A 26,781-nucleotide genomic window follows, 5' to 3' on the forward strand; every position below is an offset into this window, starting at 1 on the left:
AGACAACTTTCTTGCCAAGTCAACATGTATATTTATTTATAATCAATACCCTAATGACGTTTTTATAATATAGCATAACATTATTGCAGTGGATATCATAACATTACATTGATGGCTTCTTTGCACTCACAAACTACATCATAAATGATAACACATGACAATTAACATTAATGTAGCATTGGCAATGAATTGAACACTGCACAAGTTTTGCAATTAATGAACCGATGCTATCTCAAATATCTTCTAATAACTTTTTCCCTTAATAGAAATAAGAAGAAAACGGTTTATTCAATGTCTATTCAACTTGGTAAATATACAACACTTTCTAATTCAACAAACCCCATGTAGTCTGGAGCAGTTTTGCTCTGTTACTTCCATTTTAAAACTTTTGTTTGTGATTAGCATTAAAGTTTGTTTTTGATTTGAGTGGGATTAAAAAAAATATTCTACCATGAATATCAAGAAATATGTATGTGTGACCAAAGCAAATTGCTTTTCGGTTGACACAGTGAAACAAATCACAAATTGGCTGAAGAATTAAAGTCTTTCCACTGTTTGAAAAGTTATCAAAAATTGTATTATTTCTTGTATTATTATTAGATATGTATTGTATTCTTAGATAGTATAGTGGGAACAGGCCAACCATTAATGATTTTTTGTGGTATGTGCGCACCTTGCCCCCACCAGCTCTGCCACCACTGTTACAAAATTGGCCATAAACAACCTCATTGAATTATATGCAGCCTTGATATAATTGAAGTAATGTTACATCAAAAGTGCAATAGAATTGGCTTTTACAACAGAATTGTTATACAAAATTTACAAATGCTAAGTATACCTTCAATATTAAAATAAGATTATCCCACATTTAACAGGACTGTTCATCATGTATTATGAAAGCAGTTTTGTTCAAAGTGTGTGCTATAAACATACTTGGCCTGTTGAAATAACCATGTAACCAAATATGTGTCTGTTCTTTTAAAACCACAAATTGTTGAAAACATAACCCAAATGTTCACATGAAAATAATATCAAGACAGTAAAATAAAACTTTTAAATACATAAAGGAAGTCTACACTTGCTGAATTTACATCAATATTTTGGTAGGCTATAGCTATAGCTCTTTTTTTTTGGAAGCCCAAAGTTTTTTCAATCAATGCTGCAGTAGCATTGCGGCAGTAGTAGACCTATAGATTTTACATAGGTCTCTAGCTTTATAAATTTTCTGAAATTGATTGTGTCCATCTCAGAAATTGATTGAATCTTGAACTATTAGCATCTGACTGGTCATAGTACTGGTATGTATGGTGAAATTATTAACATTTATTGGTCAGTTTTCTTTTAGAAATAAATATACTTTCTGATGAGCCAGCAAATTTATGTGAATATTGTCAGTTAATAACAGTTTTAATATCAGTAGCAGATGTAAAACTATAGACAAAAATCGCTAATTACATTACAATAAATATGCATTTTAAACAAAATATGTACATCTGTTTGAACAGTTTTATTGGCAATATTTTTGCTTGATAAATCAATATTGTTTGGTAATTTCAAACCAACAATCTTGTTACTTTGAAATTATAATTAGCTGTTGCAATGTTTCAGGCATACTGTAGATCAGTGACTGTGTTACCGTTGACCTGTTGTGTGGCTATCATATCTTCTAGTCTTTCACTTGTATGACGTGTTTAATCGTGTCTGAACCTGCCTAATCTTAATTACATAAAAATAACAAACAAAATTGCAGTCTACTTAGTGTAATTACACCATATATTTCTTTTTGTTGGACGTATTGACAGAAAATCCACCACTTTTTGTTTTCATTTTGTATTTAGTTGACATGGCTAGTTATTTGACGCTTGTGGGTGACTGTGCTGTTGGCATCGTCGAAAATGCGCGATGTTGTACACAGAAGTAAGTACTTATTACAATTTACAACTGGCCAAGCTGGTTGTTTAATTGCAGTAATCTGCTAATAGTCTATTATGACATTATTTGCCGTACATGTTATAACAGGGAATACGCAAAGAATATATAAAAAAATGCTCGCGCCCAGCATGCTACATCGGCAGAACTTAAGCTAACATCAAATGTCATTGTGGAATACTTGAATTACCTTGTGCGACTTGCGTGCAGTACAAATTTATTGACAACATTAATTTTCATAGGCGCTTGTTTTCGCATTATTAATACTATAAATGATATAATCATGTGCAAATGTACATCATGATCTCAATACTTTGATCGGTCGTGTTGTCATCGTGCGAAATGCGCATAAATTATTGGTATTAATATAAGCATTGTATGTCAACAATGACGTCCGTTGACCTAGCTCTTGCTCAAACTTGTCTGAAACACGAAACAATACGGAACTAAAATATGAGCTCTGATACGAGTCCTACAAGTACAAGAAAACGTAAAACGACATTAGACCCTCTGCTAAAGTTGTAAAATGTCTATTCGGTAAATGTGAAGACATTGAAAATGATGAAACGAAGCGTAAAGCTGAGGAAGAGAACATCTCTCATCTCAAAGAAATGGAAAAAAAGTATGGTTACGATTTCATTGAAGATCGATTTTCAGACATTGGGGATTCGCCATGTAAAATAATGAAGATAATTGAAGCGCGTTATGGAGACAATTTAAAACCGGCGACTTCGTCAAACTTTATCACAAATAGCGAGACATTGTCGGTTCCTTCAGAAAATGTATTTGACAAAAAGGACTGTAGCTCATCTCGCGAGTACAGCGTAAATGAAATGACAGAAAAGACAGAAGAAACTGTACAACACTGTTCAAGTCGTTCTAATGAAATTGATCAGAAGAAGTAAAGGGTTTACTTCAACCTGTTTCAGGCACTGGTTTCAGGTTGAATTTTTGTACTTCAGAGATATTCAATGCCAGTCAAATCAACTTTGAAAGCGATCAAATCGTTCTGTTTGTAAGAAAAAGCTATGTCAGTATATGTTGCTTGCTTCCGGAGCTTTTAGCCACATAACTAGGTATATTGTTGAAGCAGATGTATTTTGCATCTGCTGGTATTGTTCCGTCTGATATATTATGATCATCGGTAAGCCATGTTCCTAGTGAAAAGTTCCGATGTATTTGTCAACTGTGTATTTGCAAATGGTTGTAAACCAGTAGAACATAGTAATGGTTTACATAATAATTTCTATGTATGGATGATTATAACTTGTTGCTATAATATAGTAAGTCATATTTCAGGATCTTTGTAATCTCGTCAGTTTGCACACAATATAAGTGAAAATTTCAGCAATTCGTAACAAGAAAATTTTTTACAATTTTTGTGCTCTGAAGGAAACATGCCGCATGTTTAAAGACCAAGGTCATGATTACGTTCAAGTTCATTTCACTTTCACTCTGCTGTACACGTATTAATTGTCTTTATGTTTGAAAACCTGAACAAAAAGGTATGCTAATGTTGGAATATCTTTACCGATTTTTTGAAAGGAAAGAAAGTGCACCCTGCCGCGAATGCCTTTGAACTGTGCCACAAAAACAGCTAAATTGCCAATTGACTGCACTCTGATTTAAATGTTCAAACAATAAATCACTTTAAAATGTTGTATAATAGCTTAAAATAGCACTGAGTGTATTTGATAAATGCTTTCGAGTCACCTAATATGTTATTTTCCAGAAACACCAGTACCTTCATTTCGTCAGATTACATGATTACATATTCAATATGTGTGTTCAACATTGGTAGTTGTTTTGTCTCCAGATTAACGCTTCGTATGTTTTCGCAAAGGTTTTGCGAAAACAAATGAAAGAGATCGTATATTTATTTTGATTTGTTGACTTTAAAAAGTGACCCACACTTTACGTTTTCCTGTCCGTGTTTTCGTTTAAGATGACATTTCACCAAAGTGTGTTTTTTTTTGTTTTGTGAAATAACGATCAGATAATGTTGATCCAGTTTCATTGTCAATATTTCAAGCATTTCCTTTGACCATTTAAGCATATGCAAATCTTTTTTTATGAATTGCAATCGGAACAAGCCTGTTTACATGTCAGAATGTATATTCCAGTTTAACTTGGAATAATGAAGTAAATGTTATTTGTACCGTCTATGTGAGCAATGTATGTACTTCAGAGATCGCCCAGATTTCCTTGTAGTACACCACTTTTCCGATGTGAGCTCTAACTTCTGCTATATTTGTGAAGCATCTCACAAATATAATCATCAGAATTAATTATGAACCCACGATCAATGACGGAAATTCTAATATCTGCAAATATCTTCACCTTCAGGCCTCCCTTTCTTACCAATATCAATTTTCAAATACTTTAAAACCATCAACTCCGCTATGACTCACTTTACGCTCAAGATCAAAGATTCTCTTCACATCAACAAAATGCACCCGATCCCAGCTTTCAAATTCAGTATGTCAATCCTATTTTCACTTTGTTAACAGAGAAATCATCAACTCATGTGTTCTACATGTAATCAGATCACTTTCCCATTGTGTAAAATCATTTATTCACGTTATTGTTCATATATTATCGTGTCATATTACTTGACACACTTTGCAAAGCCCATTCGGACTGCAAATGGCTCAATGTAGAGGTCAAAACATGCTTGCTTCAGATTTCTATTGTTTTCTTTTAAATGCGTCAAATATCTTTGTTGCCACTGAGAAAATAAGTTTATTTATTTTAAATTATTTATTTTTACGAGGTACAAAGTATTGCATTTTTACGATTCATACTCTGTATTTATGTCAGAATAAAGAGCAAACAAACATTGGATGCAACCAAGGAGGAAAGAGGGATGATGCAGCTCAATCATAGGTGGAGTCATGTAGATATAGCGGCGGACTAGTATCCCGAAGGTGCGAGTTTAAATCTCGTCCAAGTCACATGTTTTTCATGTGCATATTTAAATACCGTGTTAGGATTAATATATTATGCAGATACAGTCGTCATGTAATACAGTGACAGGTACAGTTATGGGCGTCCAAAAAGGACAAAATTACCAATGTTATACATTTAAATCGAATGTCGTAAATAATATCAAACGCTTCTAAGAAGCAATTGAAATAAGCCCGTACTTAAATCCAACTTACTCAAAAGCAAATCGAAGTTGCTACACAAAAACAAATCGATCTGTCACTTTTTGGTAACTTATTGGATGCAAGAAAAATCACTATCAAAATGGCCGGCGTTAGATGGCTTCCAAGACTTGAAAATTTGGACGATATTTTGAGTTTGTTTTACTCACGGGTTTATGAGGCAGATGAAAGTAGACAAAGACTTTTTGGTTTGATAAGTAGTTCGTTAGAAGCTGTTCGAACTCTTAAGATACAATTTGGTCTTTTAACTCTACGCACGTTGCAGGTGGAAGAGCAAGTAAATCGTGATATATTGTATCCAAGTAGATTTCCATGACTGTAGACTTTCATGATGTAGAACAATGGTAAATACAGTCATGATGCAGTATAATGATGGATTTAGTCTACAATGATGGATACAGTCATTGTGAAAATACAATATGGCCGGCGCGTGTAGTCATTTGACTGTTGTCTGTTAATCTGGCTTGAAGAGTAGTGAACCACCCCGGCGACAACAAGAAAAAGTCCATTTCCTGTATTTGCATGTTCCTTGTAATCATTTCCAGAGGGAATCCCCAACCAGGGATCTATTTTTACAGATAGTGTCTGTTCGTATAAGGAAACTATTGCTTTTCTTTCGCGATTACGTTTGATGTGCGAAAATTGTACATTACTTTGAAAGGAGATGTGTTGAACGCAGCAATAAGTACGAATAGGAGAAACTCATTATATTTAACAGGATGCTTTATTTACGTCGGCAGACAGACGAGGTGGGCCTTATCTACCTGATCTGAAGTCGTATACGGTTGCAAAACGTGGGTTTAATAGAAAATATCGCATGGCAAGAGTGTGCGTTTAATTGAAATTTGAAATTTTCTCTTTCCGTCGAGTGGTGAACATCAGTGCTCGCGAAACAACAATAAACAGCGCATTCCTAATGATGATTATTATCGAGAGGAATAAACAGCGTTGTGATTTAGACCGGACGCCATTAACGGATAAATATTGATGGCAACAATAGTATCGAATTTTATTGGAGATTATGAATTCTAGCTCTTACTTATATATTCATCAGACAAATTTATAGAAACAATCATTTTTTCCCCTATAAACATAGTCACGTTTAATTACCGCTGTCATTTATCAACGCCCATTCACAAATAACCAATAACGACAAATACGAAATCGCACATTGTTCTACTATGATTCCATTGACTGGCGATTTTATAATGAATCGAAATACAAGCACATTATAATTCCGGATGTCTGTTGCGTACGTTTTGAATTGAGCAGCAAGCAATACCTGTAGAAAATCGATCATGAAAGAATTTAGGATGCGCAACAAAACGCTACTGTAAATTGTACTGATTTATGAGAGTATAACATTGAGAGGTATTAGGGTCACGAATTTCTAAAAGCGGGTAAATTTTCGGCAACAAGTTCACGTATGCATGTCGAGTGACTCATGAACAGCAGGATGTCCTCATAACCTTGGAAACAAGTCATTTAACGAGATCAAATAACCGCGTCGGTAGTAAATTCCTTTGTGAGGTAAGTGGCGTTGACTCGTAGAGTGCCCATCGTAGTACAATGAACGAACCTTGAAGCTACTCAGCAGATTATCACAAGGCGAAACCAGTTCTTTTATCTTCGATGTATTAAAGTGAAAATGAGCAGAGGACGTGGAACAGTGAGGAGACGGTTGTTCGACGAACCACCGACAAACGAGTGCGAGCAGTTGAACAATATTAATGTTAGCGAAGATAACGAACAGCTACTTGATCGTAAGCAAGAGGAATGGAACTTTGATTTTCGGAATGGTCGACCATTGCCTGGTCGGTATGCTTGGCAACCTATGGTTAGCAACACTGTTCATCGAGCACGGCCATGTGCTTTTACACCTGTTGCAACAAGGACTACAAGTAATGAATCAATTACTAGTCAAGTAAATACAACAAGTACCAGACATGGATCAAGCAGAAGCTCAAATGTTGTAAGACATTCACCGTATAATCTCCGAAGCCGTACAAGAAACACACGTACTGTTGAAAGAGGATTTTATCCAGTTAGTAATTATTCAAATAGAGACAGAAGTAGCTCGAGGTCTTCGAACGCGTCAAGTGAACGACCCGAAGGCGACGTTAGGACGTAACCTCGTCAGAAAAGATATGACCTTTCATTGTTTCTTTTGCCACATTTTCCTTGACTGTTCACTCATGAAAATTTGTTTGTCAATGTTGTACACGGGTCCCTTATTGTGTAAATAAGTTATAGAATCTATATACAGGGGACGTTAATAAATTAATATAACACTATTGTTATATGAAGTTAGTTGATCATCATCTGCTATGAAATGACTCGACATACAATGTCGTGGGTTTTCTAAATGCCACCCTTGCATTGTTCTTTTGTTTTGCTTTTTTCATATTATTTTATAAAGTCAACCATCCCTCTTAATGTATTTTGATTTTCAAAAGCACCCATAGCAACTGTATGGAAAAGTGTTATCGCATACATTTGAAGGATTCGAGGATTTTTCCTTTTAATTATGTATTTTCGTGGCGACTTCGTTTTGTTTCTTTATGCATGTTGATCTCATTTGCAAACATTCTCGTACGCCATGCTGTTCGCTGAAATTCTGGGATTCAGTTCGGAAAACCTAAATAAATAGCCCATCCCAGTCATGCCAGACTAGCTCAGACACGTCCAAGGAACCATAACAGCTGACTATACAAGAAAAATTTGCATCACAGACTAGCGTAAAAAAATTGCAACAACTGATAACTATCCTAAATTACAATAATTGATGATTTTCTTTCCACATTTCGAAGATCAATATGTTGTACGAGCTCGTGGGGTATGAACAAAATATTCTTGTAGATGAATGATTTGTGCACGCATGTGCAACACCGAATAAAATACATGAAACAATGGGAGCCGTGTATAAAATTATTTGACTTATAGAAAGCGACGTTTTTAAATCTTAACATTAACACTATGATGCAATTCATGACTTCTTAAGCAAAGGATCCCGCATGTATCTAAATAGTACATTTCTGAAGTTTTCGTTATATGTGAAAGCGGACAGACCCGGAGTTCGAAGATAGAGTGATCTCCCGCTTAGATGGATTATTTTGAGCGAGAGATTTTTTAAACATGCATTTACGTGTAAAAACACCGACTTTCACTGAAGATTGTGTGAAATTTTCGTGTTAAAAATTGTTTATTATAAACCATTGTCGAAATTCGAAAATTTCAATAGTCTCAAGCTGTTTTGTTTCTTTGAATTTGAAAACGACAATCGTCCCGGCAAGCTGATGCGTGCGACAGCGAAAACTTTTCCGGTTCTGTTTATTGAAACCGAGATCCCGCTAAAAAGGACTTAACGGAAGTCATGCTGTTCTAATTAAAACTGAAAAACGAACATGAAACCAATAAACTTATTTCTTGTGCAACGTCGTTTGCAATTGATTGTCATCTACCATTCCATAGGATCATTTGAACGTTTCCAAATATGAGGCGATTGTTTTAAAATTTGTGTCCATTTCCGAAATTTAGATTTTGACATCAAGCCCAAATCTTGTGCATATAAATTTCACACGCAACTCCCTCGCTTTTCAACATCCTGTGCAGTGAATGCACAAATCAATTAGCACTTTCGATTTAACAACCTTGCAAGTTTGAATTAAAATCGTGATCAGCGACGCCCTTGTAAACCCTAGTTCAAATATTTGTGCTGTCACTCTGTGTTTTGATAAAGTTCAGAGAACTATGTTACGGCACCTCTCGGAAGCGGACTCCTCCTGTAAGCGTATGCGGACACTGAAACAACCTTCCCAAAAAACATAAAGCGGACACATTTGATATATTTTCGATTAATGACACTATATAAGAATGGAAACACATGTTATTATCAGCGTGACAGAGCTGATACGGAAACAATTATTTTGCGCATTTTATTGCTCTATTTTCTTCAATTTTGGTCTCCTGAGGTGGTATAAACGTATTCTACATATTTAGTGTTTACATCGACAACATTGGTTGGGTTGCAATATAATCTACAAGTACAAATATTTGCTGGGCGTTTTTTGAACGGATACCAAGCCGTGGTTTCTAAGGTGTCGGCTTTAAGGAGATTTATTTGACTTAAGCTGTTTACTTGTTTGGAGTTTGCCGGATTTACTCTTATAAAAGTAAACATTTCTTTGTAGATAAAACCTTGAAAACAATTGTAGTATGTTGGAAACGGTTGTTTTGAGAATATTCGCCCTTTGCTAGCTTACACTCATGCCCTCATTGACGAAAGAGGTAATTGGATGAAGTGGGCTCTTTGGGCTGTTCAACTTTCTTGTCATTTCATTGTATATCAAATTGTCGTTAAAGCTTTTGCAAAGCTCTAATAGTAAAGTCTTCGAACACACAATGGCATGGCTCTGTACAAAGGACATAATGTCGAGTGCCTTTCTAAAGGGGCCAGGGCCAAGCTCCCCCCGGAAAATCTGTAGTTTATCAATAGCGATTTCCCGTCTTCGTAGGTGAGATTTTTTTGATTAGTTGGATGATAATATTTGAAGTCAATTAGTTATCCACCACCCTACCCTAATTTTACAAGTATTTCATCTATTGGCGTGTAAAAACCAATGTTTTTACGTTCCTTTAATTGACTAGTGGTCATTCTTTTATGTTGTATTTCTGCTAGTGTACGTAAATTTCGCAGAAGAAAGATTCAATAAATCATTAACAGTAACGAATACTCCAATGGAATACTCCCTCCATAACCCATTCTTTGACGCTCACAGCAACCACTCATCATCCCCAGTGATCATCCCCTCTTAGTTTCTATGGAAACAAATGTTGAAAATTCAAATTATATAAAATTGAAAAAAATTATATCAATGATTTATATCAACAGCTATGGCAAGTTTTTTTTTATTTGTTCTCGTCTCTTTTTTCTTCCTTGGCAAGGTCCTAGGTATGTGAAAACAGCGTGTCTCCTGAAACTTTGACAATAGAATTAGTGCTGCAGAGGGCAACCGACTTTTAGTTTCCTAAATTTTTTTGTTTTAAAATAAATGAAGACCGTATAAAACATAACGATAAATGAAAATAAGGGCCGTCTGTATGAAACTTAGTTCATTTCCTTGTTACTGGAAGTAGTAAATCTTTCACAACGTACACTTTTACTTGAAAATCTGTACAAATACTTCACATATCATTCCTCAAGATCACCTGCAACAGAGTTCTCTCCATAAACAAAATATTTTTTTATCTTCAAGGCAACGAGCATAGTTCAAGTCCCAAGATATTGGACAGCAGTTCTCCTTCGACTGTTCACACTGAGCGGGGTGAACAAATTCGTTTAAAATGTTTATACCATGCCGACACGAATGTAAAGATTAACTGGATGAAAAATGGATTGGAAGTTCATCACAATTGTGATACTTGCATCTTTAAAGTGGAGACGTTACATGAGAGTAACGTCAGTTTCTTGCAATTTAGACCTTACGTTAAGGATGACTTTGGAGTCTATGAATGCCGCGTCCGAAACACTTATGGAACAGCTAAATATAAAATATCTGTAAAACGAATCGGTAAGATTTTTATTTTTACTGTCTTTCTGTTCAAGTTTGTGTGGAATCCTGTGTTCAAAAATATGGATTAAGTTAGCATAAAATGTGAGCTTTACTTCTGACCCAAAAACCTGGTAGTCAATCTTGTTTTCGTGGGAAAGTTAGGGATTGTAGACACGAATCTTAGCTGGATTTTTTTAAGATACGAACGAGACAAAATGCCAAAAAGAAAGAACATTATCAGAAGACCCAAGAAAAAAACACCAATTTCGTCCGGTTTGTAATGAAGATGGGTCGTATCACAAAGTACAATGTTCTCTTCATCACGATATGTGTTGGTGTGTCAACGAGTTTGGCAAAAAAACTCTCGATGTATTTGATGGTGTTAACGGTTTAACGTGTTTTTCTCCCAAAGGTAAAATTTATCGACAAGTTTCAGTTAGTGTTTTTGCAACATTTTACAGAGGTTTAGAGCAGCATAAAGTGTTGAAATTGCTTTCACTATCCTTCATGCAGGGCGTATAAAAATTTAAATCCGTAGAACTTGACGTGATGTGATAATTTTAATGCCTATCTCAGTGTTAAGCCAACTTGCATTATTTTTCTGATTGGCACTAAAGTTTTTCTGCTTCTTGAAATGTCACATGCCCAAATTCTTGAAAAATGCACAGTTGTGCATGAACTGCAACTATGCACAGTTGTTCTCTAAATGCAATGCAATTCATGCACAGTTGTGCACCTGTAGGGTTAATATACAGAGACTAAGCATTGAAATTTCAAAATAGCTTGATTTCTAAAGGCCTTTTTGATACACCCTGTATATCGTTTTTAAATAGATTTATCGTTCGTGGCAGTCTTTGTCTTGATTCAAGGGATTTTAGTGATGTTGTTGTTAATCGATCAGATCGTGGAATTTTATACCCACCGAAGTGTAAACGGAGCTTTAAGAAAATATTTCCATGAGCGTTTTGACAGTTTCAAGAAAGAATGTAAGTCAAAAACTAAAACATTTATTTTTATCTAATATTTTCAGGCATTCATCTCAAATTCACCTATGTCTTGGATTAGCTATCATGACATGACAAAATAACAAAGAAACATCTCAATTGTAGATAGCAGAATTATGAAGGAAGTGGAAGACAGTAAGAGACGAACTAAAAGACCTCTTCCTACTCAACCTACAGAGAGTAACATGAAAAGAAAGAAGAGGAAAATAAAAATTAAACGTTGACAAAATTTTCTGTAAAACGTGCCTTTGTTTATTTGGTTATTTCAAATATTTTATGATCTTGGGAAAGACCATCGGTCTTAAATATCACAACCAACTTAGTATTACTCATTCATATTTAAAAAAAACTAAAATTTTGTTATTTTTAGTGAATGAAATAAGTTCTATGACATTAACGTTCAACTGTGTAATCTATCCAATGTTTTTTTTTTCCGCTTGTCGCCATGTCATCCTCATCCCCAGGACTTCCAACAAGAGATATACCAGTGGTGAAACCATCTGAGGTCAATAGAAGCGAGCTGCAGGCTGCTGATAGGTTGTCTTAATGAAAAAAAAATCATTGCCTTATTAAAGTATTGGCAACAATTTGCCCATTGGCACATCACAGTAAGTGATTGTATGTCGATTCCTAAATGGTACTGTTTACTTTAAATAATACAGATTACAGTGTAATCTAAAGTATGTTTTCATATACATTAAATTTCATCAAAGTGGCAGCAATGGGTGGAAAGGGGGCATCAGTTCATTTTGACATGGTGGTGCCACTATGTAATGTGCTTTTGAAAAATTTCCTACATGTTATTTTGTGGAAAAATTTCCTGTCAGTCATTTTCCAGCTCCTGAAAAATATCTTTCAAAATTTTCACTTGATACTTAATAACAAAGAATGTCACTTACATGATGATATGGCAAGATGATTTACTTTATTTTTTTTCAACATCTCCTGGATACCATTTCTTAACATGAAACGAAAGTTTTTATGAAAAGTAGCCATAGCAGCTTTCTATATGAAAACATCTGATAAGAATGTTTATACCTTTGCCTGTCTGGCAGCCCCAATGTCGATATAACTCTGGCATTTCTCACTATAACATTCAAAAAAAAATTATTTAATCACATAATATTGAAGCCCATTGCCTGCCAGTGGCTGATACCACATAAACGTTTTATTATGAAAATTTAAGCATGGGTGAACACAGGTCAACATTTTTAGGAGGGGGTCAATACATTTTCATTCTTAAATGATCTATTTTACATAACTTTCCAGCAAATAATGCCCAACTACCTTTGTCAGCTTAACATTTGTGGAGAAGGGGATGCAGCTGCCTGCCCTGCCCCCACCTAATACACCTATGAATGTATATGCCTGTATACTTGTTTATATTTACATCAATATAAATTTGAAATGCATTTGATTATGTAAAGTATTACATCACTGATGTGCTTGCCTTGTTTACGTTTTTCTGGCAGGCAGATTAATCGCAAGAGAGGTTAGCCATTGTTGCTAGTGATGTCCAAAAGCACTAGATCAAAACTGCCTGCCAGCAAAAACGTGAACAAGGCAAGCATCGATATGATGGACTGATGGTTACCTATTTGAGCATTTCTTGCTACTGTCTGTAAAAAAAAGAATTATTTTAGCTTTAAAACCACTTTAAAATTGACACTCTACCGTACTACATGACTTACATTCAGATGGCCAGAAATCTTTAGAGCTGATCTGACAAACCGAACATTTTTCATCCCACAATGAAATGGCAGCATGTTTAAAAAGTGTGACTGATACTATTACTGTTTTCCATCTGTCAAAAGTTTATATAATATTCGCCTTTTCTGTAGAAAATACGGCATTCCAAATCTCCAAGAACTTTTGGAAACATTATTGATTTATGTGACTTATTTTATAATAACACTTTGCAACAACGTGCAAAATTAGATCGTCTCACTCACTCACATCACTTTTGGTGGAATAATCGACGCTAAGGTAATTAATCGAAGTAAATGAACCACTGACCTGTATACTAATTACCTGGATGGCAACCTCGTCAAAATTATTATATTTTGGTAAATTATGGGTGAAAATGTCAGCGGAGTTGCACAGGCTCGTGTATTTACATTAAATATTTACAGTGTTGCCAGATTTGTGAACTTTTTGCTCACTTCATGAACATTTCATGAACATTGAAAGTTTGTAAAGTTTTTGTGAACTTTTCAAAATTTTATAAATTTTCTATTTTCATCATATTCATAAAGGAAGTATTGATAAATCATGGCTCAATAAAAAGGAAATCTTCAGAGCTCGACAACTCTTTCAAAACAACGACGATTTTCAAGATAATCCGATGTTTTCCGGTATGTTCCGAGTAATTCCGAGAGATTTCGACAGTTTCCGAGATCTTCCAGAAATTTCCGAGTTAGTCCGAGGCTTTCCGTTAACTTCCGATCTTTAAAATTAGATGTAATATGAACTTTTTTGCCATTTTTGTGTACTTTTGACGCAAGCGAGCATGAATATTTAAAAAATTCATCTGGCAGCACTGACTATTTACATTACATGGTTTTTTATAAATTTCAATGGTGTTTAAATGGTAAAGCATTAAATAAACTTTGAATAACTATTCCTTATGTTTATCAAACCATCCTACCTTACCTTATGCAATAGAGACGGTCGTCAACATCTTTGCTGAGTTTGTGAACGTTTTGCTTTTGGCTTTAAGAAGTTTGTTTGTATTTGACTATTAATAAATTACAATGGCTCAATGATAGAATCAAACCCGCAAAGCAGGCTAGGAACGACCTCTTTTGCCTCTGCAATCATGGCGACTCAAATCAGTAAAAAACGAAAGGTATCTTTCGCTCCCGTTTTAATTCACCTGTGCCATATAAACTTCTCATTAGTTGTTGAAATCAAAATAACATGCATCTAAGATTTTACTGCCTTCAACATTCTATGCAATACATGTGTTATGCTGACTGATTGATTTGGATTATAATCATAACATTCGCGGATTATTATAGTATTCATTTATACAAAAACATCTTAAGCAGGCCCACTGGTGCTGTAATTGTTATTAAACTAGTAAAAGTATCAAAATAATCATAATGAAATGTTCATCACCCTAAGAAAATTCAAAATATGTTTGTAGTTTGTAGCTGATGGGATATTCAAGGCTGAATTAAATGAGTTTTAACTCGTGAGCTTGCAGAAGATGGTTACAGTGGAGTTGAAGTACGTGTTACACCTATAAGAACTGAGATAATTATTCTTGCCACACGAACTCAAAATATCTTGGGTGAGAAAGGACGTAGAATTCGCGAACTTACGTCTGTGGTACAGAAACGGTTCAACTTTCCTGAAGGCACAGTTGAGGTAAGATGTTTTGACACATGACAATTATAGAATACCCTGGCGCGAGGCTAGGTTAAGATTAGGAAAAGTGTTAGGGTTTGCCAATTCGGGTTTGGATTGCTACTTGTTAGTAGTTAAGCTGTATAATGTGACAGGGTTTCTATAATTTGTCCATTAAAGTTTCTGTAATTTTTTATGATTGACTTTTACTTTTTTATGAAAAAGTTGCATTCTGTTCATGCAAGCATTTTGACAATAGGCAAGTTGAATTTGATGTTTTTATTTCAATTAAGCTCATGATAATTTGAAAATTGACAATTTCATGGATAATTCTTGCAACCTCATGAATTAAATTGAAACTTGCGCTTTTGTCTATTATTTCACAGTTTTATTATCTTTAAGTTGTTATAGCATAAATTAGTATAGCATTAAGTTCTCTTCCCTCTTCTCACTTTCAATGATGTGTGTATTGCAAGTATGTGTGCAAATTTTGAAAGTATGTTATTTTAATGAAAATACAAGTCAAAATTTGCGCAGAAACCATCAAAAACAAAATTCAGGTGCCCAAAATAACATATGATCTCGGGTTTGCAATTTACAAACTTTTAGTGGTCAATAATAAAGTTTTGTTGAAAGCTGCTATAAGAATCAGGGTTCGAATTAACACATCGCAATTCACAAATTAAGAGCCAATTTTGTGCTTTAGCAAACAAAGACAAATAAATTGCAAATCGAAATCTGAAAAAATACAGCTAAAGCTTACTTTAGACATTCTTTGAATGGAAATTTATTAAAAACATAATTTAGTACAGCTGCTATTTATGCTTTATTCAGTAACAAATGCTCCATTAAAATATTGATAACCAGACACGTTCTAACTATAGCACAGTACACTTTGGCTGTAGTTGACACTGACACTTCGAATATTTTGATGTTAATAGAAGTTTGCATTAACTGCTTTTTCATGGATATAGACCGTGGTAACAATATTATAAGGCGAAAGCTAATAAATTTTTGTCAGATATAGTTTTTCTTATTAATCTATATGAAAATTGTTGCGGCCAGTTTATACAGACAATTTATTGCCTTAACTTTCCACTGCTGTTTGGCAAATTTCAAACATAGGCATGTGTATAAGCAATGTTATAGGCAGAATGCAAATTTAGAAATTTCAGTAGATGCACATTTTAAAAAGTTGCGAATCGATTTTTTCCTCCTAATTTGAACCATGAGAATTATCTGAACTTCGAATTTATTAAGAGAAATGCCTTTCATAATGAAGAAAATTATACATGATTATGATTTTTGTGGCATCTAATTTTTACAATGCTATGTACACTAATTACTTTTGATCTTGAGATATACATAGACTGTTTTATAAAGTCTTTTGCTCTTTTAAAAGTTTAACCCACCTAAACTGTTGTCTACTACACAGGGTAAATATGTACTTGTATTAAGACATCATCACAGAAAAATGCATAACACAAGGGACAAATAAACCACTTTTAAGTCAGTTATAATCTTGCCATGACCAACACAGTTAACGCCAAAGTATAAGTAAAGCAAACGATACATTTTCTTAAAGTGTTTTATTGAATTTCTGTTATTGCCATACTCTGACATTAATTTGCAAAATGCAATTTCTTTTTAAGTTATACGCCGAAAAGGTGGCCACTCGTGGACTAAGTGCTATCACACAAGCAGAGTCTTTGAGATATAAATTGCTTGGTGGCTTAGCCGTAAGAAGGTACTTAAGATAATTAAGAATGATCATTGACTGAACACAGCTATAACTTAACGGCTTGTGTAAATGGCCGCAACGTGACTCAGCAATAGTTGGTATGTTTTAAAACACGAATTATCATCATTTAAGAGCTTGCTACGGCGTTCTTCGTTACATCATGGAGAGTGGGGCTAAAGGATGCGAAGTCGTCGTGTCTGGAAAGCTACGTGGACAACGAGCGAAATCTATGAAATTTGTTGATGGATTAATGATCCACAGTGGTGAACCAACGAAAACTTACGTTGACTTCGCTGTACGACATGTGTACCTGCGACAAGGTTCGATATCAATATGTGATCCACGTGCTGAAGTTGTTGACGCGTTGTTACAATTGATTGCAATTTTCACATTTCTCCTCGAATTGTAAAAATTGCAATAAAATTGAGCTCAATCACTCTCGATTTCATTAGGTGTCCTTGGTATCAAAGTGAAAATAATGTTGCCATGGGATCCAACTGGAAAGAACGGACCGAAGAAACCACTTCCTGATCAAGTCAGCATTGTTGAACCGAAGGAAGAAGTTACACCAACTGGCCCTTCTTCCGAACACAAAGGTGGCAAGCCCGAACAGCCTGCACCTATAGCCACATAGGTAAGGTTGTGCTTTCCATAACCTTCAAAAGTGACACACATGTTGAGAAAGCTAAAAATCCGTTTTATTTTCTAGATACGATCTCAAGTTTACATGCATCTTTGAATGGCAGCTTTGTAAAATTTATTGAGGAATAAAACGAAGAAATCTTGAATCTTTTGTTGCGACTCGTTACTTTTCTTTCATCATCGCTCTTTCCATGAGAATTTGTGTTGACGAATGTCACTTATTCATTTTTCTTTCCCCAATTAAACCTGATGAGCTGATTACCGCAAATGCTCAAATGATTTCTATAATAACTTGCGAACTAATTACCTCAAAATTTGTGCAAGCACATTCGTTTAGTTGTTGTCTTGACTGTGAACTACAAAAATGCAGTTGACGTTGTTCAATTCATAGTTGAATAGATTTTGAATTGATGTTGACGTGTTGCACGAATTCTTTAGCATTGGCTACTTTACTTAAATTGCCGGTGCAACGAGCGGGTTAATGAACCCTCGACCTTCGGTCTCGGGCTTGTCTGATGACGATCTGCCCTCGAGTTCTCCCGAAGGTCTCCTCGTATGCATAAGTGTGAAGACGCAGTAAACCTCTTTAATTTCTTAAATGTTTAATTTAACTACTATCACTGCCGTAGTATCCATTGGTGGGACAAAACCTTTATTGGCGTCTTGTTTCAAGTTGTCCATGTTGAACACGAGCTTGTTACCACCTGAACCTGAACCCATTTATCCCTCTTTATCAACAATCTAATTAGCGAAATTCAACATGGAGGAAATAGGAATTATTTCACAGGTAAAAGTAAACTATGAATTATCGGTTATCTCTTGTTGAATTCGACTGAATATGTTTACAGAAATTTATTTAATTCGGGTAGGAAAAAAGCTTTGATTAAAGTAACTCAGAAATGCTCGAGAATTAATGAATCAAATCTAAAAGATTAACCCTATGTTGGCTGGACTCTTATCTCATTTATATGTTTTTGATTGACTGATTGTTGCTCATGTGCTAGGGTTGAATCCCAGCTACTTGTTTTGACGCTAGTATGTGCATAAGTGGTTAAGGAATCATTTATGTTTTTTCATATGTATTAAAGTACACAAAAGTTTTAGGAAGTGTTATAGTTTTATTGTGCTTTACGTATTTGCGTTTTTCGTTATGTAGGAAGAAGTATTTCATAGTAAAAGTAACCTTCCTGCCAGTTCATATATAACTGATGTGGATGTTGATGATCTCTATGCTAAGTACAAGAAACTTCAGAAACAACTGGAATTCCTCGAGGTTCAAGAGGAGTATATTAAAGATGAACAAAGAAATTTGAAACGAGAATTACTTCATGCTCAAGAAGAAGTGAAGAGAATTCAGTCAGTGCCATTGGTTATTGGGCAATTTCTTGAAGCTGTTGACCAAAATACAGGGATTGTAGGATCTACTACTGGTAACAAAAACTGGGCTATTTATACATTGTGTGTTGTGAAGTAAATAAATTTATGAAAATATACATTTGACATTGTGTTTTGTGTTTATATTTTTATATAGCAAAAGGATGAGCTTTCCAATGATATTTTTTTAATCACAACACAATCTGAAATGATTAAGTACTCCTCGCTTAAACATTTCAAGTCGAAATTGTGGGGAATTGAATTCCTTGAGTACAATTATTGATGATTGTTTAGCATATTAAACAAAAAACAAGCCTGCTGTTTTCTTTTCTTTTCTTTGAAATGAAAAATTTTTTTTTTGCTATAGAAATATAACTGTGAAACACAATGTAAAATGCACAGCAACATGTTCAGTTTGATTCACTTCTTTTTATACACACTGACTGTTGTGTAAGCAAGACTTAAAGCCTTTGAACTGAAAACTTAATTAATCTTTCCCCGTAGGTTCAAATTATTATGTTCGTATTTTGAGCACAATTGACAGAGAACTGCTCAAACCAAGCGCTTCAGTGGCTTTACATAAGCACTCAAATGCTTTAGTTGATGTTCTTCCACCTGAATCTGACAGCAGCATTGCAATGCTGGGTGCGGATGAGAAGCCTGAAGTGTCTTACTCAGATATTGGTGGGATGGATGTTCAAAAACAAGAGATTCGTGAAGCTGTCGAATTGCCTCTTACACATTTTGAGCTCTATAAACAGATTGGAATAGATCCACCGAGAGGTGTTCTCATGTATGGGCCACCTGGTTGTGGAAAAACAATGTTAGCTAAAGCAGTGGCTCGTAACACAACAGCTGCATTCATTCGTGTTGTTGGCTCAGAGTTTGTTCAGAAATATCTTGGAGAAGGTCCTAGAATGGTTCGAGATGTGTTTAGGTTGGCTAAAGAGAATGCTCCTGCGATCATTTTTATTGACGAGATTGATGCAATTGCCACAAAACGTTTTGATGCACAGACAGGAGGTATGTTTTATGTGATTTTAAAAACTTCTAAGTTGTGAAATGAATTGAAAAGTTATGATTTAAAGGTATTGCCTGTTTTTTTCATTTTACCATCTGTTGCTTGAATTCTGTATCACTTATGGATTTAGCGGACAGAGAAGTTCAAAGAATTTTACTTGAGCTTCTTAATCAGATGGATGGTTTTGATCAGAATGTCAATGTAAAGGTAAGAACTTCTTCGTGCGACTTGTAATTGGACAATCAAACTATTTTAATTATTTTAAAAGTAGATGCCTGTTCTAAAATAGCTAGTAATTAGTGCATTTGCAAAGTTTGATTGAAACATATTTGAACATTAAAAAACAGATTGCTTTCTCTCTGACGTGACTTAACGTGAATTTCGTTTAATGGGGGAAGGGGAAGATTTTTTGTGTGAATAGCAACAGTATGTATGGTCTAAATATAAAACTCTTTCGCCATTAACACTTACTTTAATTACTTAACGAGCTGATTGCACTATGCCTGTTCAGAAATTGCTGTTTATCCTTAGGATATTTGGAGATATATTTTTCAAACCTGTGAAAAAGGTGGTTGTGTTTTCTTAACGATAATGAACTTAGTAATTCCAGAGCGAAAATTTTTTATTCATGGTTCATTTCAAACGTAGATATTTCCCTTTTAAAATATTTTTGAATCGTTAAGGGTAAAGTGTTTGAAGTCTATAAAAATGGATAGTGTTCTTCGGCCTTCGCGCACCCGGGCGTCACAAGGTGGGACAGTGCTACAGTCAAAAAGTGTGAGACTTCATTAGGGGTTTAGAGGCATACCCGTTTAGAGAAAATATTTGATTGTATGTACTCAAAACGCTATTTCTTTCATGCAGGTTATTATAATCTTAAAAACACACGATATTACAAGGGCAGCTTTCTGTTAGATGTGTGAACAAGCGCATTCAACTCAATCTTACCTGCTTGCGATGCTTGAAGATTGCTGCTTACCATACTAACTTTCCTGTGTGGCCGTTCATAGGCCACTGTTTTTATAGCTTTTTGAGTTTGGATTCATTGTACAACCTACGTTTTTTTCAATCTCAAATTGGTCTTTGGAATAACCAGGAGGGGACACGTATATCGCTGTTTCCTCCCTGGCGACGCCCCGGACTCCTGTTTTTTTAACAAAACCTAGGTACAAATCTATCGGAATTTTTTAGGTGATAATGGCCACCAATCGACAGGATACGCTTGATCCAGCTTTACTTCGACCTGGACGTTTGGATCGTAAGATAGAATTTCCATTACCAGATAGGAGACAAAAACGACTGATCTTCTCTACTATTACCGCAAAAATGAATCTCTCTGAGGAAGTTGATTTGGAAGATTGTATCCTTTCATTTGATTATCTTAGTTATTTATTAATTACAGGCACATTTGTTTGTTGTGAAGTTGGGATAACGAAATGGAACAGTGCATATTGTTCCTTGGTTGGACGGTTAGACAATAATGCAGGCTATTGCTTTTTTGTTGTTACAAATTGAATGGGAGAAAAAGATTTTAAGTTCGGAAATGTTCAAATTCTAACTGTCAAATTTTGAAAACACATACCATATATATGTCGTCGCGTTACTAACTTATATGCCTAAGTCACTTCGGAAGTTTTTGAGAAGACGAGAAAAGAATTAATACAAATTTAGTATCAGTCAAACTTTTCAAAGTAATTGGTATGAACCCGGGAGTATCGTTACATGCTTATAGATGTAGATCGTCCAGGTTAGTGGAGTCCTTAGAAGGGCTGTTGTTGTTGATGTTGACTGACGTTTGGACATCCTTAGCGGTAGTCATCTTCCGAGTCAACCTTAGAAGGGCTGTTGTTGTTGATGTTGACTGACGTTTCGACATCCTTAGCGGTAGTCGTCTTCAGAGTCAACCTTAGAAGGGCTGTTGTTGTTGATGTTGACTGACGTTTTGACATCCTTAGCGATAGTCGTCTTCAGAGTCAACCTTAGAAGGGCTGTTGTTGTTGATGTTGACTGACGTTTCGACATCCTTAGCGGTAGTCGTCTTCAGAGTCAACCTCAGAAGGGCTGTTGTTGTTGATGTTGACTGACGTTTTGACATCCTTAGCGGTAGTCGTCTTCAGAGTCAACCTTAGATGTTGACTGTTGTTGTTGACCTTGTTGATGTTGACGTTTTCCTCGACATCCTTAGCGGTAGTCATCTTCAGAGTCAACCTTAGAAGGGCTGTTGTTGTTGATGTTGACTGACGTTTTGACATCCTTAGCGATAGTCGTCTTCAGAGTCAACCTTAGAAGAGCTGTTGTTGTTGATGTTGACTGACGTTTTGACATCCTTAGCGGTAGTCGTCTTCAGAGTCAACCTTAGAAGGGCTGTTGTTATTGATGTTGACTGACGTTTCGACATCCTTAGCGGTAGTCGTCTTCAGAGTCAACCTTAGAAGGGCTGTTGTTATTGATGTTGACTGACGTTTCGACATCCTTAGCGGTAGTCGTCTTCAGAGTCAACCTTAGCAGAGTCAAAGGACCGCTTGTGTTGATGTTGACTGACGTTTCGACAACCTTCGTGGTAGTCATCTTCAGAGTCAAGTAAAGATTACCACCGCTGAGTTTGTCGAAACGTCATTCAAAATCAACATCAACAGTCCTTCTCAGGATTTTACTAACCAGGACGATCTACAAATACAGACATGTAAGTCAAACTTTTTATTGAACATCATATATTGAACATTTATTGAGTCTTTTCGATTGGTCAATTGACTTACGCAATAAATACAGAATGCACCAGTGGACAAAATAGTAGTTTTAACAAAAATCCCTAAATTGAAAAAATATGACTGTAGTAAAAAATTAGCAACGGGAAGGTATGTCAAACTTTTTTCATAGCATTGATTATTTTAACATTTAAAGATAACATGTTTTGAGGTGAGGGATATATTTTGGGAAAAATTCATGGATATACGACGAATGCATAAACGGTGATTTGACAACAAGTTTGGAAGAATGGTTTTTTCTTGACTTAACTTTACAGATGTGGCTAGACCTGATAAAATAAGTGGAGCAGACATCAATGCCATTTGCCAAGAGGTAAGAATGATGTGAAATAATGTCCTAATTGCCAGAGTAGAATGCATTCGGACATTTTTGGACAGCAGACTTAATTTGACTTACTAAAAATCAGACTTCGTTTGTCTGTTTATACTTTTGTTTAAGAAATGAAAGATGTTTACTTTGCTTGCACAGGCTTATGCAAACCGAGGAGACCTTTGGGAGAACTCGAGAGCAGAACAGTGCAAGCCTGAGACCGAAGGTCGAGGATTGCCCCTGTTCAAAAATTCTCACAAACCTCTCCGAGATTTGCGTAAGCCAGTGCAAACACGAAACGCATCCTTTTATTTCTTTTATAAAATATTAATATTGCGAAACATATAAATTTAAAACAAACGTTTTAATTTTACCTTTTGTTTACTTATGATTGATTTACAAATTCTCTATATTGATTGATTGAGCTCAGATATTTATCGTTTTTATTTTTAATTGTTTTTATTGTAAACTTAGGCTGGTATGCAAGCAGTTAGAGAAAACCGCTATGTTATCTTATCTAAAGATTTTGAAAAGGGTTACAAGACTAGTGTGAAGAAAGATGAAACAGAACATGAATTTTACAGATAAGTTGTAATCAATGTACATGTCATAATTAATCGTTAATTTGTCTTAATTTGTTTTATAACATTAAGCGTTCATTTTACTGCCATTTCTTAATTGGGTCTGTTTTCAGTTTTTCATAATAGTTTTCATTCTCCCTGTGTTAGCGCGGCATCCAATGAAATCTCGAGCTGCACATGCGCGAACAAATTATATTTACGTGACCAATACTTGCAATATTTTTCCAATGCGTTCTAGTTGCGTTCTTTTTGTCATTTTGGAGCAATTGATTAAAATTTGCTTGTCGGCATGGTTCGCACTAGAGCTTTGCGGGTTTAACCGATGGAATAGGTTCTTTCGGTCCTTTTTTATGCATCGAAGACTTTAAAGGACAAAGGAACCGATAGTTTTGCACGACGACAAGAAACAGGTTTGCAATGTACAGTCTCTGCCAGAAAGCAATCATCGGCGCATTACATGGTAATACCACAGATCAGATCTGCTTATTAGCATATACCAAACAAGCACACGCTGGCTTAGACTGTGGATTACCGATTTCTGGAACAGAACAGCTCAAATTTTCACTCGAATTTTTATTTGCGAAAAATTTACTGTCACATGAACATTGGAAATCCAACTATACTTATTTTTACACTATAAAGGTTTTCGCAAATATTTTGCGCTAATGAATTTTGCGACACTTTCCCTATTGTAAACTTTTTTCAATACACCATGTAGAATTCTCAAAACTTGAAAGTAAGAAAGCATATACGTCTAGTATTATTATTTTCTCTATTATTTTTATTATTGGGAAAAATTCATGGAAGAAAAATTGGTGCATCACTTTCTGTTCTTGTTGTTTTTTCTTGTAAACTTGATTGTGCATATTGGAAGAGTTACAATTTCCAGTCGTTCTTGCTAAGAATAATGCCATCATTGAGGCTTTGTGCTTTGCATTTTACTGATTCATTGGAGGAACGAGCGATACTGTTGATTTGAGTTGAAAGTCTTGCGGTCTTTTTCCACTTGACGCGGCGATTTTGGAACCAAATTTTCACTTGTTTTTCAGTGAGTTCGAGCATGGCGGCGATTTGAATCCTTCTCAGTCTAGATAAATAGCGATTGTTACTGAATTCTTTTTCCAACTCCAGCAATTGTAGACTTGTGTAAGCCGTTCGTATTCTCTTTTTCACGGCCATGTCATTTTCACGACCACCTTGAGAAATACATTTCAAAATATACGCTTTCGTTAAAGGTTCAGTTGAACATTTTCTTGCTTCATTGCATTTGTGTAACAACGAAAGCTTTCTATACTTAGTGCGTATTTAAAGCTAAAGTTGTGTTTCATGTCTTTGTAATGTAATGGCTCAAGTTGCTACGTTCTTGCAATGTTTCTACAATGTGACAATTTCGTTTAGTCAAAAAATTCAAACCCTACTATGGACTTATATGTAACTATAATATTATTTGAAAAATTAGTGCGTGTTTGAGTAATAGCTATGTAATTTTACAAAGTAAACTTCTATAGGAAACATTATAAACATATTTATTTAATGAGTATTTCATTTCTCTTGGTTCGAATCAGCGCGCAGTTCCATTTGCTGTCTATATTCAAAATCACTTTTGACTTCTCTCCAAAACCTCTTTCAATGTACCTACCAAAGTATGATTTGAAGTGTCTCGTGGCGTCACTCGAACTGTGAAAATCACCTTCCATTAGCTGGTCATTCTTGGCGATGTAATTTTGATGTACGAATGGGTGGTCTTGACTTCTCGTAGATATTCTATAGGAGCCAAAGGTAGATTTTCCTGGACTGCACAAGTGGCAAAAATTGATCTTATCTTGTTGGAGTAGCCAGTAATCTCTCCAGGCCATCATATCACATGGAATCGGTGCCCTGGTTCTCGGGAGTGCTACTGGCGACGGGCTTCTGCGATGACTGCTTGGCGTGATCGAGTCTATCAGAAAGGAGCTCATCTTTGCAATGATGTATGTTCGACATGTAAAAGCCTAACTGAATGTTTTTAACTTAAACAATCGTTTTCGTTGCGTATAAATGATCACCCCTGCCGATCTGCACACATGGAAAACGTTATTACTTGATTGTCGATTATTGTTGAAGCCGAAAATTATGTCATAAATAATAGACAATTTCGAAAATTTATTGGCGTCCAATTAGTGATGTATTATCATCAAACAGACTTTGTATCATTTTTATGTTCTATATTAAATTCGCGTGACAGATGTATTGCTCTCTCTTGTTTATTCCTATACGAAACGAAAAGATGAAAGAGAATGGCAATTTAAGTAATTATCAACATAGTTTACTTTTGCGGCTTAATTTGTAAGCACAATTTTGTCCTTTTAAGCTGCTTTTGCAACGTTGATAAAAAGAGTTTAGAATTTTATCATCTGCCATAACTTGTTTTTACATTTGTTGAAAATTAGCTACGCCAAACTTTAATTATAGACTTGCTACTGTGAAATAACCAATCTTATTTGAATTTAAGCTCGTACGGAGTTTAATTAAACGCATTTTCGGTATGGTATGATACATTGTGTCGGTTTAGTGTGCTAATGTATGTATTTCAATGTCTTTTAAGAAATAACTACGATTTATATGTAGTACACTAGCTAATTATAAATGATACATTCTCAAAATATAATGTGATTTTTAGCGAACGACTTTAATAAAGCTTGTCAGTTAGTGTGCAAATTGTGGCGTAGTCAAATCGCAGTGCAAGAAGTCTTTTTCTCATTAAATTTTGATAAAATCTCATCGATAAATCGTCTCTTAATACTTTTTCACTCGAGGACAAATCTTCCACCGCCGTCGGACGGTTTCATTTTCAAAGGGAAAAGACAGCTTAAAGGTGTAATGAATTATTTAGTCAAAGACGATTTTTGATGTTTTCACTAATTGATATTTTATGCTACTTAAAACGTAAAAAGGAAAATATTTGCTGAGCTTTTAAAAACATCCCTAGGCCAGAGAAAGAGGATATCTTCCTGATCGACTCAAACGGTAAATAACGTATTTATTTTTTGCTCAAGACAACTATCTTAATGAGTCGTGTTGTCAGAGTCAACAATGGCGACAAAGAAATTTATCAAAACTTTGCTTATTCATTTTACTTTGGAAAACTGCAAGTTTGGTTAAAATAGATTATTAGAATTAAAGTTGGCTAAGGCACTTCGCTGTAAAACCAATCAACCAACTCAACTCTAGCTATTAGATCTCGGGACCGCGATCAGATTTCGCTTGCTGTTACAGCCAATCAGATTTCAGGAAATTCTAGAACCCCACCCGCTGCTGATTTGAGAAAATAAAGCATAGTAATAGTAATAATTTCATATTATTAA

At 35.2% G+C, this 26,781-nt stretch overlaps 6 protein-coding genes across 6 annotated transcripts; 4 read left to right on the forward strand and 2 right to left on the reverse strand.

Annotated features, from left to right (window-relative positions):
* The first annotated feature begins 266 nt into the window (after window positions 1-266).
* LOC124456541 lies at window positions 267-12,049 on the forward strand. Its single transcript, XM_047006960.1, has 6 exons — window positions 267-307; window positions 1,839-1,917; window positions 10,352-10,666; window positions 10,848-11,060; window positions 11,482-11,634; window positions 11,758-12,049. The coding sequence occupies exons 2-6, from the start codon at window positions 1,896-1,898 to the stop codon at window positions 11,874-11,876; spliced, it is 822 nt and encodes a 273-aa protein (XP_046862916.1). The 5' UTR covers window positions 267-307; window positions 1,839-1,895; the 3' UTR covers window positions 11,877-12,049.
* LOC124456542 lies at window positions 6,564-7,467 on the forward strand. Its single transcript, XM_047006961.1, has one exon. The coding sequence runs from the start codon at window positions 6,745-6,747 to the stop codon at window positions 7,225-7,227; it is 483 nt and encodes a 160-aa protein (XP_046862917.1). The 5' UTR covers window positions 6,564-6,744; the 3' UTR covers window positions 7,228-7,467.
* LOC124456543 lies at window positions 11,882-13,461 on the reverse strand. The gene is made up of 5 exons (XM_047006962.1): window positions 13,344-13,461; window positions 13,247-13,271; window positions 12,691-12,739; window positions 12,552-12,610; window positions 11,882-12,194 (listed from the first exon to the last, which is right to left on the reverse strand). Exons 1-5 carry the CDS (start codon window positions 13,416-13,418, stop codon window positions 12,046-12,048), a joined length of 357 nt encoding a protein of 118 aa, XP_046862918.1. The 5' UTR covers window positions 13,419-13,461; the 3' UTR covers window positions 11,882-12,045.
* A 994-nt stretch (window positions 13,462-14,455) lies between these two features.
* On the forward strand, window positions 14,456-17,383 carry LOC124456551 (40S ribosomal protein S3-like). Its single transcript, XM_047006971.1, is given in 6 exon segments — window positions 14,456-14,500; window positions 14,801-14,840; window positions 14,843-15,024; window positions 16,656-16,750; window positions 16,877-17,064; window positions 17,197-17,383. Coding segments are annotated over 6 exon segments (717 nt in total). The 5' UTR covers window positions 14,456-14,470; the 3' UTR covers window positions 17,379-17,383.
* A 731-nt stretch (window positions 17,384-18,114) lies between these two features.
* Window positions 18,115-23,498, forward strand: LOC124456554 (26S proteasome regulatory subunit 6B). Its single transcript, XM_047006974.1, has 7 exons — window positions 18,115-18,173; window positions 18,543-18,816; window positions 19,265-19,783; window positions 19,912-19,988; window positions 20,973-21,141; window positions 22,804-22,859; window positions 23,331-23,498. Exons 1-7 carry the CDS (start codon window positions 18,147-18,149, stop codon window positions 23,442-23,444), a joined length of 1,236 nt encoding a protein of 411 aa, XP_046862930.1. The 5' UTR covers window positions 18,115-18,146; the 3' UTR covers window positions 23,445-23,498.
* Window positions 23,499-24,017: 519 nt separating this feature from the next.
* On the reverse strand, window positions 24,018-25,528 carry LOC124456538 (homeobox protein Hox-A2-like). The gene is made up of 2 exons (XM_047006959.1): window positions 25,077-25,528; window positions 24,018-24,633 (listed from the first exon to the last, which is right to left on the reverse strand). Exons 1-2 carry the CDS (start codon window positions 25,393-25,395, stop codon window positions 24,314-24,316), a joined length of 639 nt encoding a protein of 212 aa, XP_046862915.1. The 5' UTR covers window positions 25,396-25,528; the 3' UTR covers window positions 24,018-24,313.
* Between the last annotated feature and the right edge of the window lie 1,253 nt (window positions 25,529-26,781).

The sequence above is a fragment of the Xenia sp. Carnegie-2017 genome, unplaced genomic scaffold (genome assembly GCF_021976095.1).
Source record: "Xenia sp. Carnegie-2017 unplaced genomic scaffold, XeniaSp_v1 HiC_scaffold_53, whole genome shotgun sequence".
Taxonomy (NCBI): domain Eukaryota; kingdom Metazoa; phylum Cnidaria; class Anthozoa; order Malacalcyonacea; family Xeniidae; genus Xenia; species Xenia sp. Carnegie-2017.